General features: G+C 39.9%; 2 protein-coding genes across 2 annotated transcripts; both read right to left on the reverse strand.

Moving 5' to 3' along the window:
• Positions 1–7,890: 7,890 nt before the first annotated feature.
• Positions 7,891–12,109, reverse strand: spi2 (Spi-2 proto-oncogene). The gene is made up of 5 exons (XM_008315580.3): positions 10,913–12,109; positions 10,741–10,813; positions 10,119–10,189; positions 8,847–8,994; positions 7,891–8,499 (listed from the first exon to the last, which is right to left on the reverse strand). The coding sequence occupies exons 1-5, from the start codon at positions 11,042–11,044 to the stop codon at positions 8,192–8,194; spliced, it is 732 nt and encodes a 243-aa protein (XP_008313802.2). The 5' UTR covers positions 11,045–12,109; the 3' UTR covers positions 7,891–8,191.
• Positions 12,110–12,145: 36 nt separating this feature from the next.
• Positions 12,146–14,021, reverse strand: spic (Spi-C transcription factor (Spi-1/PU.1 related)). Its single transcript, XM_017034026.2, has 5 exons — positions 13,983–14,021; positions 13,767–13,863; positions 12,925–13,046; positions 12,722–12,827; positions 12,146–12,645 (listed from the first exon to the last, which is right to left on the reverse strand). Exons 1-5 carry the CDS (start codon positions 14,019–14,021, stop codon positions 12,182–12,184), a joined length of 828 nt encoding a protein of 275 aa, XP_016889515.2. The 3' UTR covers positions 12,146–12,181.
• Positions 14,022–14,882: the final 861 nt, after the last annotated feature.

Raw genomic sequence — 14,882 nt, forward strand, 5'->3', positions numbered from 1 at the left:
CCAACGTGGTCAAAGGACAGAAGTGGTTGTCCATCTGGTCATAGCATATCTATACGTGTGACTGAAGATATGTGGATTTAATGACTTGCACGTGAATTTAAATGAAATTATTTTTTTATTACAGAAAAGTCTCAAAACTCTAGAAAATAATTTTACGTCATTTATTTCAGTTATCAATTTCTAAAAAGTCATCAATAGTCATTTATTTATTTAACATAAACAAAAGCAATTATTAAACAAACTTTAAAGTAAAATACAATTGTAGTAACTGTATGTTTTTTACTTTACATTTTCTTTAATAATTGCTCTTATGATTTTTTTATGTCTATTGATTCTAATCACATACTTTTTTTTTAACGTACTTTCAGTAAATCCCATTTTCTTCAGTCCCTCCTCTGTATTCAATCACACCATGGCATCAACATCAGTGCACAGCAGCAAAGACGAACAGCACACACAGAGCAGTAGGGCTGTCATGCTTATACTCAACCTTCAGCTGAACATTTGCATACCGTGTATTCAACAAAACCATATCCCTCCACAAGAAAAAGTGCAGTTTCAGGCCTCTCAGAGTGATTTGAGTAACAAAGAAAACCGTGATCGCACACACCAAAACAAACCAGTGATGTCAGAGTGTTGTGTAATAAGACCCAAAAAATTCTGTGGAAAGTGAGGGGTGGGAGTGAGCAGGGTTTTTGGGGGTTCCATCCGTTATTACCAACCTGGCGGTGGAGAAACCTCCAGGGAAATCTCAGGTAGGGGTGGAGCACCGTTACTTTCTGGGGCAACACTTTCTGAACATGTGACAAATATACAGTGGTGGATGGAAGAGCTGCTTTTAATAAGCACAAAGCTTTAGCTTCCACACGGTGTATCTCAGCCTTACACTCACCAACGGACAGAAAGAACACACAAAACACCACCTCTACACACACACACACACCCACCTGCATCCTTGTAGACACTGACAACAATGATCACCATGTGCCGTACAACAGATTTTACACACAACATACTGTATGATCCCCAGGAAAAAATAGGTCCCATTGATGTGCTAACAGTAATTGATATTATTATCATTAATACTTTGTTCAGTTTAGGACAAATAAAACGCCTGCTTCCCATCCACTATACATTTTTTTCTATTGGTCCCATTGACTTTTTATTATTTGTCTAACATTTTGCTAGTGGTCTATTGCCTTTGAAAACATTGTAAGGAACAATATTATTATTACCTAAATATTAAATATACAAATAAACTAAATGTGGGTTCGGCCATTTTTCTGAGATTGCAGTTTACAAAACAAGTCCCATGTTCCACCAGGCAGAGGCTGAAACTAGCAGTTGAATCTGAAATCATACCGACGTTTCATATGTTTACTCAGCTCTGTTGCCACCTGGTGATTGGTCGCATTTTCTTGACATATACAGTGACACCATTAGAACCTATGAACGTCAGGAATGTATCTGTAACTGAATATTTCTTACTTCTTAACCTCCCTGTCAATCTCTGAAATGCTTTCAGCTATTGTATGTGGCATATTTATCTAAACCGAACACAATCACTGATTTTTTTTTCGCAAACTGTAGGAGCCTGGAGATGCTGCAGCTCCAAGGTCGGAGCCCTAACGCTGACACGCAGCCACCAGCACTTTGCTCACGTTTATAAGGGGGAGCGTCAGCTGAATCAACAAGGACGGATCAGCTGGGAGGCAGGAGGAATGTCGCTGACGCCGACAGCTCGGTCGTCACGGTGAATCACTCCGCAGCACATCAGCACATCCATACTGCTGACCAATGCCTCCACATTTACACTCCCTGTGTGACTGTGTTTGCACGTTGACACCAAATTGTGACTGGTAGGTGTTCAGTTTTTGACTTGTGCCCGTGTGATCTTTCTTGGCCGTGCACCAAGGGTATTATGGTTTCTTCTGATTTCCTTGTAATAATTCCTTGTAATATGGTTTCTTCTGATTTCCTTGTAATACAATCTGTGCATTCTAATCCAAGTTCTCTAAACTGTGAGGTGATGAGGATGGTGAATGTGGATGACAGTATTTCTTTCCACCTACCTTCTGGCTGGCCATTTGGCATTTGGCTGGCCATCTCATCTAAAAAAAAAAAAACAGAAAAGAATGAGGACATTTCCACATGATTTGAAGGAACTCACACAAAACAATCCTGTTTTAGAACATTAACTAATTTAATGATATTTGATAAACTTTTCATCTCTCAAAAGCCATTTTCGTCAGCATGGACACCACTTACCTGAACTGATTACTATTGTCATGGCCAATGACACTCATTTTGTTTGCCTTTTGTCTCATCGCGACTTATATGTGTAATGATTAGATAGGAAACACAGAGACACGCCCTCGATTTGTGTCTGACTGAAGCAGATCAAAGCAGTTACATGGTTTTTAGCATCATTAGCAATCAGTGGGTTAAAAAAATAAATGTTATTTGTTTGTAGTGGTACAGAGGGCATCTCTGTACCAGCCATGTAAGATTGGCACAACCCTCTCCAAGGTCTTGTTCAAGGCAGTGACTTATCAAACCATCATGGTGCAGCAATTCTACGGCTGTTTTCTTTAGAAAATAATCCCTCCTGAGTTAAAGGCTTGAAACTGGCCATCCAGGCTGCAATCATTATGGACAGATTTGAAATAAAAGAAAAAGACTTGAAGTTGACAAGTTTTGAGGATGAAGTTAAAAAACAAACGACTGGCATGTAGGGATATTTGATAATATTGACCGACCGATATTAGCATATTTCGTAATATCTGTAAGAATCATTATCGGTTTTTCCTCCGATAATGAAAATTCAATAACGCAATGCCTAGGTTTCGCCAAACAATGTGTGCACTAAAAATAGTTATGGGGATAAATGGCTGTATAGTAAAGTGAAAGTCACTAGATGGCAGCATTGCAGCTCATTTGATTAATCTCATACTCATACAGTGGTTTGTACAGATAAATAAATAAATATTACCAGTCCTATATCGGTATCGAATGATATCTGAATTAAAAAATTAAATGTTTGGACAATATAAGTAATATAATAAGTTAATATTGGACATCCCTATTTGCTTTTGACATTCTGGAAATAAGTGGATAAATGGGACAAAATATTTTAAAAGGGAGGAGGAAAAAGAAAAGAGTCACTCCCCAGAGAGACACAAGTGTTGTTAAAGAGAGGCCATAGAATGTTGGCGTGACAGATACGACTGAAACAGAAGCTGAGCATTTTACTTCTTCTACTGTACTTTCAGAAAAAACACACTCCTCTTCGCGACCTCTCGCTGACCTGTCATGACTGAAGCCCAAACTCCATGTATGTCCATTGACTCTGCACCATTTCTACCTCCCATTTTCTCCCGTCCCGTCTTAGCGCCTGATATCCCTCCATTCGTAACGATTCCCCCTGAGCATTCCTTTGTCAAAATTAGCCGCTCTCCAATCTCACCCCAAAACAATGTGTACGCCAACCCCTGAGCCGCAATCCTGGAGGGTCACATCATGCACCCGAGACTGAGCCTCGCTCATTCTCTGTCTCATCACCGCTGAGATAATGAGAGTGCAGAAAGGTTTTGTTTTACCTCTGAGAACTCCCAGTGCAGCTGACAGGGCTGCAGGTATTTTCAGCTGTTGCCCCTGCTGGCTTGCAGACAGAAGGGCTCACACAGGCTCTGGCAAGAGCCAAACGGCGGGCAGCTTTGTTTTTCCTAATATAGACCGTTATTCATCGGATGTAGATGAGCTTCCATTAATGACAGTGTTCTTGCTCTCAGTGTGTTTTTTTTTTACCTTTATCGTCTGCTATAATGCTGTTGCGGTCCGGAAATGATTACATGGAACGTTTGTGAGCCGTCGAGTGTCTGGGTGCAGAGTGAGAGTTGATTCAGGGAGTAATTACCTACTGACAGGTCTCTCCCTTCGCTTTTCACCTCCAGTTTGATTTATGAGGTGACATTCTGTTAGTTAAAGAAACAACGTCAGGGGACAGAACCCAGGGAGGGCGATAGGCCTTCGCACAACTGAAGCTAAAAACGTAGCAGCAATGAGGATTGTACGGCAAGGCCTCTGGACAGAGGTTCAGACGGTTGATGAGTGACCTCTGAGTGATCTCTCCGTAATGGAAGGTAGGCGGAGGGCGTCTGCTTTGGCGTGTGGTGCAGGAGGGGTGGCAGCGGAAGAATATGGCAGGGAACAAGGGATGGGGATTAAAAGTGCACTCATTCTGAACTATTCCAGGGACAAGAATTCTTCTCTCAAGAGATCCTCCAGCCCCTGGGCCAGTCCGTCATCTCTGGTTCAGTTCTTTTTAAAGGCTCGAGAGTTGGTGTGTCTAAAACAACAGCGCTGGCTTTCTCCTCTTCAGCTGTTCACGTTCATTTAAAGAACAATACTTTTTCTAACCTCATATATCTGCTGGTCTGGGCCTTGTAGTTATTTCTGGTCAGGGTTTGTAGCAGACAGGAATCTGTTGCCTCTATTTCTCATCAGCTTTGTCTCTGAGGGGATCAGAGATGTTTATGACAGTTGAAGATTACTGGTGACCTGAGCACGTCACCACGTCGCACAATCAACAGAACATAAAGAATCACTTGCCTTTGGCTGTCACTTATTTTAACACTTTCCTAATGATGCACCCAAAGACGAGAAGCGTATGATGGGATTTTGGAGCAGGCAGGATCTAAAAGAATGCGTTATTTTCAAAGAAATCTGAGGTTGCACTGACTGCAATGTGGGCACCTTGACCATAAAGAGTTTTTGCTGTGCTTGTATCAAATAAGATCAAAGAGAGGAGAGGAGGAGACAGGTATTGTAGACCAACAAAGTCCACTATTTCCTCTACTTAGGCATCTCTGTGTCACATAGATAGTGGGGTAGTGATACTATATTGCATTGAGAAACAAGAACAGATTAAACTGGAATGTTGATTGACGTGGTAATGTTGATTAAGATAAAACGTCAGGTCGCAGCTGTGATTAAGACAAGACTGACTTAAACTAGAGCTGTTGTTAGAGGAGGTTTAACCCGTGGTTCCATTTGTTAACAGAAATAAGGTTAACGTCCTTTCTCGTAAGGTCCGTCCAGCACTCGGTGCATCCCATCTACTGTACATCATCCTTCACTCGTCTTTGAGTGACAGTCGTCAACATTCCTCGGCTGCGCGTTCTCCAGCTGCACCACCCAGAACAACATTGTGTGGCAACTTCGACCACCAGGGAACACACATACATTAGTAATACAACACCACTGTCAAAGTCACTTTGAGGATTTCTGGATGGAGCTCCATGCACCGTTCATGGACTGTTGGCTGCTTTTATTCATCCACAACAAAATTTTGTAAAAGAAACTGGCTACAGTGACATGCCAGTTACACTTTCTCTCTCATCTTTCCTCACCTTTCTTGGCAGGCTCTGCGGGCTCCTTTGTGGGCTCTGGCATCTTGAGCCGTGTCCCAGGAAAAGCTTTGTTTCAGTTGCCGGTAGGAAGATACCTTCAAGAAAGGGAGGGTCGGAAACACCACAGGATTTCTCTCAATCCAAAAGATAGAAAACGAGGGTGATGATGATGGTTGGAAGGTGGAGAAAAATAATATTAAAAAAAAAAGATAAAACCTCAGGGACTCTTCAGACCACAGTGATGGGGATACAGTGCTGAACTCTCAGTGGGGAGAGAGGAGGACCAGTGACAGACACAGGGGTGACAGTCCTTAAAGGCTTATATAGAAGGGTGGCATGCTCCTCCTCTCTGTAATTGACAGCAGAGCTGTCTTACATTGTTTGTAGCATCATGGTTCCCTGCCCGCTGGCTGCTGTGACAGCTTTTGAAGAAGAAACAATAACAAGTCGAAACATTAGAACCTTTGTTGTGACTCAACAGGTTAGTTGTTTATTATAACGGTAACAGAAATGGATGGAAATGTATCAACACGAAGCTCTGGAAAAGTAAATCATCTTCCAACTTGATAGGCTGTCAAATAATATGCACGTGGAGTGTACACTGTTCCATACTTCTACTTAATAGTTCTAGCAGTTCCAAGTGATTATACTCCTGTTACTGCTGCAACTACTAGAATAACGAGTACTAGTATTCATATAAAAAGATGTAAGGTCTATTTATAGTGGCAGATTTAGTGTTCTTCTCAGTATTTTAGGTGTGTGTGGGGGCAGTGCGGGGGGGAGGGGGAGGCAGTGGAAAATAAACAGGATCGTCTATCGTGCTGCCAATATTATATTTAAATATTTTTGAGATACTCTTGAGAAACAAGTAATCTGTGCTTGTCAACGGTTTTGTTACAAGAAAAAAAAAACTTATTGTCATGAATCAAATTAGTCTTTTCTGTGATGATTGACAGCGGTGCCAGTGGGGCCGTCGGAGGTGACGGCTCTGGCGTTATTATTTTTGTTATTGTGTCGCTGTAGAAGTGGGCAAATCAGGTGACGGGATATAAAGGGAAAACAAGTCATCGTTGTCACAGGTGATGAGACTGATGTCATTCTTTCCAACAATCCGTGTTATGATCTGACAATAAACAACACCTCGTTCGAGTTGCTTTATAAAAGAAAAGTTTGGGATGACGGGCATGCAGCAATGCCAGATGCCAGATATCAATTTAATCCGTGACGAAAGCTGCCCAAGACCAACAGGCTTTTCGACTTGGCAGAGAAATGCGTGACAAGATGCCTGTGTGATGGTTGTATGGCCTAAACTTAGAAACCCCTATAAACCCTGACATTTGTATGTATCTGACATGGATGTAGTCATTTATGGCGTTGTGAATTGTGTCAGGCAAGTGGCTTTGGGCATATTTGTTTAGGATGTTTAACATCTGAGGGGCAAAAAAAAAAAGTGTTGTATCCTTAGATAAGGTAGTAAACAGAGGCCAGACGCTGATGGATTCTTCTTTTATGACCATCATAATGAAGCTTCTTCGTTTATGTCTGCGTGTAACACCTCTCCGGTGAAGCCAGCAGCATCATAAGCACAGGGGGGTGATAACGATCTTGCACTTGAAACACGCACAAATGATGTCTTTGACAAAACACGGTCCAAAACAGCTCCATGTGTTTGTTCTACGTAAACAAAGATGCAGAGCAACTGATGGAACCATCATGAGTTTATACCTCAAACTGAAATAACATGTTTTAGAGTTAAATCATCTCCAGGTTGATGTACGACAGTTTGGTCTCAAACACTCTCCGTGGCCTTTCTTGGTGAGCAGACATCTCTAGCTCTGTAACCCCATTTATAACTTAGAGTGGGCTCCAGCAGTAAATACAGGGATTAGGGAGGCATCACGTGGGTCCACTACAAAGAGCACAAAACCATTTGGCGTTGCCTGGGACGGCCCAGAGTTCACATCACAGGGGCGGCTTACCCATGAGGTCAGGTCTGAGGGAAAATAAATATATAAATAAAGGACACCTGAAGCTGTGAGCTGTGGACAAACACTGACACCGTCTGGTCTGTAGAAAAACAACCTTATTTTCTAAAAGCCACAGGATGAATGGTGAAAATAAAAATCTAGAACACTAGAACCTTCATTGCTAAACTTTTGACAAATATAGATATATATACAGTATCAGTAATTAGGATATCTGTTAACTTCATATTTGGTATATTAAAAATTAATTTTAACAAATTTTTAACTTCATATTTGGTATATTAAAAATGAATTTTAACAGATTTTGTTAGGCTTAGGCTTATGCTTAAAATGTATCTTGAGAGTATAGCTTAAGAACAAAATTAAGGGAAAATCTACTAAAACTTGTGGCTAAAGAAAATTTTTACCAATTTGTTACAAGTTAACAAAACAGATAGGTAATAATTTGGACAAAATCAAGCACCAATTTGAACCAGAATAAAGTTTGAGGCTGTTAAAAACTTAAAACAGAGAAAAAAAGTTCTGTGACTTTGAAAATGCTTTGAAAAAAATTTGAAACCAAAAATGTTTGTCTAATACATTTTAGTCTCAAATTAACTCTCTATAATAATAGTCAAATACTCATATTTTGTTTTAATACATTTCTCATAAAAAACTCACCATCTAGAAAAACAATCTTTATTTGTTTTGTATTATTTACATCAGTAACTGAAGGGACAATCGTGATAAAAGAAGAAGAAAAAAAAGATAGGAATAAATGTAGAAATTTGGACATGAGAGATCATTTTGGAACATTTACAGCCCTCCTTCATGGGACTTCTGCAGTGACATCAAGGTGTCTTGGCTGAACTGGTAGGTGAGTTTCTTCTTAACCTTGAAGATCTCTCCTGACCTGCCGTAGTTCCTGAGGGCCCGGGACATCTTCTGATATGTCATTGGCCTCTTGTTCCCCTTCCTCTGGCCCCATAGCGCCGCCACTTGGTCTTTGTTTGTGGAGGAAAAACGGAAAACACCAGCGGCTGCTGCCACCCAGGAGACGCAGTGGGCCATGCTGGGGTCCTCCAGCATCTCAAAGAGAAAGTGAAAGAGTCTGACCTTTTTACCTGCAGCCATGAAAGTAAACAGTGAGTGGGATTTATGACCCAGCTGCTGGGACACACCGAAGTTAGAGCCGTTAGAGCTGCTAACAGGAAATCATTTTCTGCAAATTGGCGTCTGGGAAAGAAAAGAAAACTCTACTGGTGGGATTGTATTTAGCTGCCGTGGTAATTCTGTGGATGTACCTGTTATCTGATCAGTAAAAACAACTACTGGCCTGAACCATGCACAGCTTTATTGTTTTTACAGAAAAGGGAAGAGCTCTTATTTACACTATTGGTATTGTTTCCCTGAGGCTGTAAGCAGCCAGAGTAATAACACAGGTCTAGTGACCAGAAAAAGGAGAACTCACCGCTCCCCGCTGCTCTGGCCTTGTGTCTTTTTGTTTGTCTTGTGGATATGTAGTTTGGCAGCGGCCCATGTTCAGCTAGTGTTGCTGTTGTTGTGTTTTGGCAGAGGGTTGGTGGAACGTCGTGTGCCAAAAGGGGCTGAGGCGCAGGCTTCACATGTGAGGAAATGAAGGCGTTAAATAAATAATATGAAAATACAAATGACAAATTGCTGAATGAGGTCTTAAACCAAACATTTAAAACAAACATTTCACCCTTGTCAATAAAAACCTCTCAGGTTATCACATTTGTGCCGGCGACCACAGTCTCTCACTTGACTTATAGGATCAAATGTTGTAACTGCCATGGACAAAACAAAGCCCAGATCTTAAACCCATGGCCTGCGTCCAGGCCGTCAACTGATATAGGAGCCAAATTATAATAAAACCTGCTTTGCAGCCCTCCCTCGTCACTGCTCCATGTGTGGTTGCTGCATGAAAGCCACAAAGTAAACAGAGGTGAACGGCAGTCCGACGGGAGCTGTCTTACTCCCCATTTGATCGGAACAAAAAGGAAAGCTACAGTACACATTCAAAGGCTCAGTAAAGCAGCGATGCCTTCACTGTCCTAGAAAAAGACACTGTGACACTGTCTAATCCATATATTTTTGGGTTAATCAAAGACTAATGATTTGCCAACATGGCACACACTATTATACAGATAACCTTTTGGCCAAATTTTGTTTTTTGTAATTATTAATATTAATTAATTTAAAATAAATTTTCATTTTCATAACATATTAGTCATAATGAAATAAATAACAAGATAAGATATTAGATTAAATTTAAATTAAATTGCTTTTTTTGTTTACACAATGTAACCTAAATTTAGGGTTTAGAGTTTAATGGGCAAAGGGAGTCACTGCTCTCAGTGGTCACGTGACATGAATGGATCAGTTCAATTTTAATTATATTTAATTAATAGGTGTGTTACAGCACAAAAGCCTATATCCAGTAAGTTACCCTCAAAGTGACTTATTTTATTTATTGATTAGTATCAATATTTTTCTTTATGAGCTTAATCGATACTCAATCAATACTCGTGTGAGTATCAATACTTCACAATCAATGCCCCAGAACTAGTAAAGGCCCGACATTGTCTAATGTGCTGTCTCATGAAAACAGAATTTACTGTAATAGTTACGGTAATCAAACTACTTCTGTTTATAAGAAAACATCTATTTTCTTAACAAATTACCAGTTAAGTAAATAAAATGGCTTTTTTTATTGCCTTACTTGCTCACAGCTGCTCCAGCGCTGATCACAGAGTCTGTTTTCCATAGGTGCAGTGCAGTACACAGCGGCCTCTGTAAAAGTCAAAATGTCGTCCTAGTCAAAACTACTGCTCCAGTTTGTACTTCTGTGTTCTAAATGTTCTTTAAAAAAAGATATTTTCAAATCCAAATTTTTCAATTCAAATATACCACCATAAAAACTTCTGAGTTGATAAATAAGGCCCCTCCTACCCTCGTTATACTAACGATCTAAAACACGGAAAAATATAGTCCAGAAGTATATGAATATTGTAACATGTTGCAGTAGAAATACTTCGTTAAAATTGTTGCACCATGATTTGACATGACAGCAGCACTGTTCATTTCCTGTGTGGACTTGTGGTTGGAGTTGATGTAGAAAACATATAGTGAAAACAGCATGTTGCATTTTTTAAAGGTTGATATTAGCACCAGTGCAGGGAAGGATTTCTAGCTACAAACATGAATTATTCACCACAATTCTGCCGACTGTGGACTGGCAGGTTTGATTTTTGTTTGAACAAAGCTTGAGGTAATGTTGTATTTTTTGTTAATATTTGTTGACATTTTAAAACTAACATATCTCCTACATCATTCTTTCTCACCATTTCCTACAGCGTTGAGTCTGTAGTACTCCTCCAGGAACTCTAAGATCACCTCCAGATCAGACTGGGTGTCCTGGTGAGAGTGTGTTATTACAGTATTAGAGTAAGTACATCTCAACTGTATATCAACAGTGTCTAATTATGACGATGTCAAAATAAACAGAATCTTTACCATCAGGTCCGACTGTGTGGCAGAGCTGCTGTCCTCACAATATGGAAGAATTTCACCCAAATGACTTTGACGTGCCCGAGCCCCCAGACTCCTATTATAGCCCCCACCGGAGAGCAGCTCTGTGTGTAACATCACACATTTTCTACCCAGGGCTCACAGGAACAATGGCCTCCATCCCTCACAGCCCCAGCACCGGTACCAGTCAACCCATCAACAGAGAAAGGCTCCCAGCACTGACCACATCCTCCCCGCTGCAGCAGATAAGACCTGGCCTGGAGGCAGTCGCCACGCAGAGCAGTTCTTTTCAGGAAAAACACACTTGCTGCCATATTTTTCCTCTCAGGATGTGTCTTAATTTTCTGTTTTGTTGACCGCCTGTCGTAATAATTCACCCCTGTGCACAAATTGTCACGAGCACTTTTCAACCTCACTGTCCATTTGTTTTTTTTGTTTTTTTTTTATTGAGTCAGTTAAAATGTCAGCAACGACAGTTACAAAAAATACATAAATAATTCGGTTACAGAGAATCATGATTATCTACAAGACATTTAAAACAATCAAGTAGGTCATTTTAATTTGAGACATAAATCACATTAATCACAATAATACACTTCATTTTAATAAATATGAAACATTGTATAGTCTTTATTTTAATTAAGAACCACCATTGACACGCACGTCAGTGATTGTAAACACATTTGAAATGATGACGTGTAATAATAATAATAATAATACGTGTAATTTTCTTGTCAGGTTCACCTGTGGCCTGAGCAGCAGAATTACAGTCCAGATCTGCAGTGACCAATAGAAAATAGGACAAAAGAAGCCAAAGTAGAAAAAAAAAAGCCTAAAACCAAAAACTTGTTCAACATGAGATAAATAATTCAATATTGTCATCGCCTTCTTTGGTTATTTTACACAGCAAATTATAATGATATCAAGTTTTGAATCTCACACTAAAGCTTAAAAATACAGTTAACTTTGTAACTTTATCAAGAACAAAAATCAAGAAGAAAATATATTGGAGTGTCTCCAGTAAAGTGTTGCATTTTTTAAATTAAATAAATATATATAAAGAAATATGGGTCGCATGGTTCGTGTAAATTTAGCCCCTGGAAATGATCTTAAGGGGCTCAGAGACAGGAAAAAAAACCTTTAAAAGGGTCATTTCTTACTCTGCGTTGATTGTTTGATTGTTAAACTATTTGCTCTCTGTGTCATTTAAATCTGAATCTCATCTCATCTGTTTATGTTTTTTAAACCAACAGCTCAGAGTTTGGCTGCGCTGTTTGAAGTGAAGCTGGAGGCCAGGTCGTAGTCCTCCTGCAGGTGGTAGTGTCCGTACCAGCTGTGCAAGTCCGTGGCGGTGCTGAAGTAGCTCTGTTCAGCCTGGTTCTGGTGCTGCTGGCTCCGGACCTCCTCCAGGTGCAGCGGGACGTGCGTGGAGCCCAGTTTGTGCAGGATGTCTGGGCTGAACTGGTAGGTGAGTTTACGTCGCACTTTCCTGATCTCACCCGTGCGGCTGTAGTTCCTCAAAGCTCTCGCCATTTTCTGATAGGTCATGGTCTTGCGGTTGCCCTTACGCTGTCCCCAGCACTCGGCCAACTTCTCCTTGTTCTTGGAGATGAAGTGGAACGTGCCGCTGCTGCTGTCTGTCCACTGGATCGAGTCACACAGGTCGGGGTCGTGCAGAGCTTCGTGGAGGTATTCGTAAAGTCTGAGCTTCTTACGTCCTGAGGAGGTCAAGAAAATGTAGTATATGTTGCTGAGTTTTCCAAAATCGACAAACATCTCACACCTCCACATTACCTTTGCTGGTCTTCTGTGGTGGCAGGATGGAGTAGAATTCTGGAGCTTCAGCTGGGAGGGAGTGTCCCAAGGAGACGTCCGGGATGCCCTGAGACCAGGACTGCTGCTGTGAGACAAATATCATTTTGTATGCTGTCGTCGTGTATCCCTGAAATTGTGATGCATTCTTTTTTTTTGTCGTAATTTTCTAAGAACCCACTCACAGCTGTGTCATTCCAGTCATGAACCTGCGCTGGTGCTTCAGGAGGAGGAGTGATGAGGTAGCAGGAGATCTGACGCTGCAGGGACAGGTGCTGTGGACCCAGGAGTTCATAGTGTGGGTACTCTGAGAAAAGGTAAAAAAAAAAAAATGTCATTTCAAATATAATATGTACGTAGACACGTGGTAAGTAAGCCTCTGAGACAGCTATTGCTTTATCACCAATGTCAGTAGTGATGAAATGGCTGGCTGGCTATATTTGGAGTAAAGCTCCTGTGTTCTGTGGAGCTGTACACCACTGTGACTACAATACCAAAATAGTATTTTGGCATAGGTCAAAAACTGATGGTTTGAGAGCAAAATACTGGTAAAAATGTTGATGTTGTTTATTGGAAATGTGGATAAAAAATGTCTTCATACTATATCACAACATCATGAAAATAAAAAGGGAAGTATTACCTTTACTTTTTCTATTTTCCTAAATGAAGAACTATAAAAAACAGTGAATTTTTACATGTTTTCATTTTTTCTACTAAACTATCATCTAAATAATTATTTCTATTCACATGTCAACATTATTATTAATTATTTTTTATATTAAAACTGACATTGTGTCTACATTTTTTCCTTGAATTTTCTGAAACATTAAGAAGGTAACTGCACCATGGCTGTGTGTTAATGAATATTTTTTTAATTAGTATGAATTAAAAAGATAATAAAGTTGATCTGTCTGACCTTTCTAGATTAACCCTCTGTATGCAGATGTTTAATGTCCAGGTCATACATAAAAAAGTTAAATGATTCATGTCAAATTTCGTTTTCTTAATTGCATATGTTTTTCCGTACCTGTTTCATAATAAGGGTTATTGGAATGGTGTTGAATGACGTCGATTGCGTCCTCAAAGTGCTGGTTGAGATCTGTGTACAAGGACGCCTTGAAGAGGCAAGAAAGTTCACAATAACAATATTAATAGTAACTAAATATTCTCTGTTATTATTCATATTTTTTTTTATTTCCATCATTATACAGGCTCCTCTCCAAAGGAACACAATCAGACTCACCATCTTGTAGGAGTGAGAGTTTTCCTCAGCTCCGTCCATTTGTGTCCAGGTCGCTGAAAGCCGTTTGAGTGCAGGTCTGCAGGTGTTTGGACATAGATGAGGACCAGACCTCCAGTTACCTGTCTAACCTTCAGCCGGATTAAAAAGGTAGGGAGGACTGGTCAATTTAAATATGTTAACGTCACCGCTCGCTCCTGCTGGCACACTTCTTCTTTTCTGGAAAAACACATCAGATACACATCTGAGCATCACCGTCGGCCCCATAACGGTGATCGCAATCTACAAACAAAAAAACTTTTTTTTTTTATTGTACTATGATATTTGCATACTGAGCCCAGATAGAGTATGTAATCTAACACACGCATCAATAATGGATGCTGCTCAGTAATAACCCTCATTGATATAGATATGAGATATGTTTGCTTATAGAAGTGCAGGGAAGTTTCCTTTATGGTGTTTGTTATGCAACAGTGCAACATTTAAAACATCATCTCCACTAGAGTTTTTTTTTTCAAGTTTTTAATCTACATATTTACATCTTTAATGTATCCATTCAGTGCAGCAACAGATGATGCTGCAAAATTTCACTTTCTTCCAATCACCTTCTCGAAAACGTTGCCGTGACATGTAGGAGTGTTTTAGATAGTGCTGGGATTTATACAGTAAAAGTTCATCTGTAAAAAAAAAAAAAAGGATTTATTATCTTTTTGCTGTTATTACAGCTGTTGCTCAAGTTAAAATTCATGGCTTAGCTAATGTTCTGTAAACCTTTCATGAATTTGTCTAACCTTTACTAACTCAGCTATTCTGTGCATTGTGGATATTTTGAAGACATTTTTTGATTTTCAATTTTTTGCCTTTGCTCCTAATTTAGCAAATTAGCATACCATTTACATAGCT

The sequence above is a fragment of the Cynoglossus semilaevis genome, chromosome 8 (genome assembly GCF_000523025.1).
Source record: "Cynoglossus semilaevis isolate Cse_v1.0 chromosome 8, Cse_v1.0, whole genome shotgun sequence".
Taxonomy (NCBI): domain Eukaryota; kingdom Metazoa; phylum Chordata; class Actinopteri; order Pleuronectiformes; family Cynoglossidae; genus Cynoglossus; species Cynoglossus semilaevis.

Excerpts from the sequence above, each read along its gene's own strand:
- spi2 (XM_008315580.3), bottom strand. The coding sequence starts at position 11,044 with ATGTTACACACAGAGCTGCTCTCCGGTGGGGGCTATAATAGGAGTCTG. Across the intron at positions 10,190-10,740 it reads ACTCAACGCTGTAGGAAATG|AGGCCGCTGTGTACTGCACT; the intron begins GTGAGAAAGAAT and ends TGACTTTTACAG. Across the intron at positions 8,995-10,118 it reads GCTGGAGCAGCTGTGAGCAA|CCTGCGCCTCAGCCCCTTTT; the intron begins GTAAGGCAATAA and ends TCACATGTGAAG.
- spic (XM_017034026.2), bottom strand. The coding sequence starts at position 14,021 with ATGGACGGAGCTGAGGAAAACTCTCACTCCTACAAGATG. Across the intron at positions 13,864-13,982 it reads ACTCTCACTCCTACAAGATG|CTCTTCAAGGCGTCCTTGTA; the intron begins GTGAGTCTGATT and ends GAACTTTCTTGC. Across the intron at positions 12,646-12,721 it reads ACCACAGAAGACCAGCAAAG|GACGTAAGAAGCTCAGACTT; the intron begins GTAATGTGGAGG and ends TGACCTCCTCAG.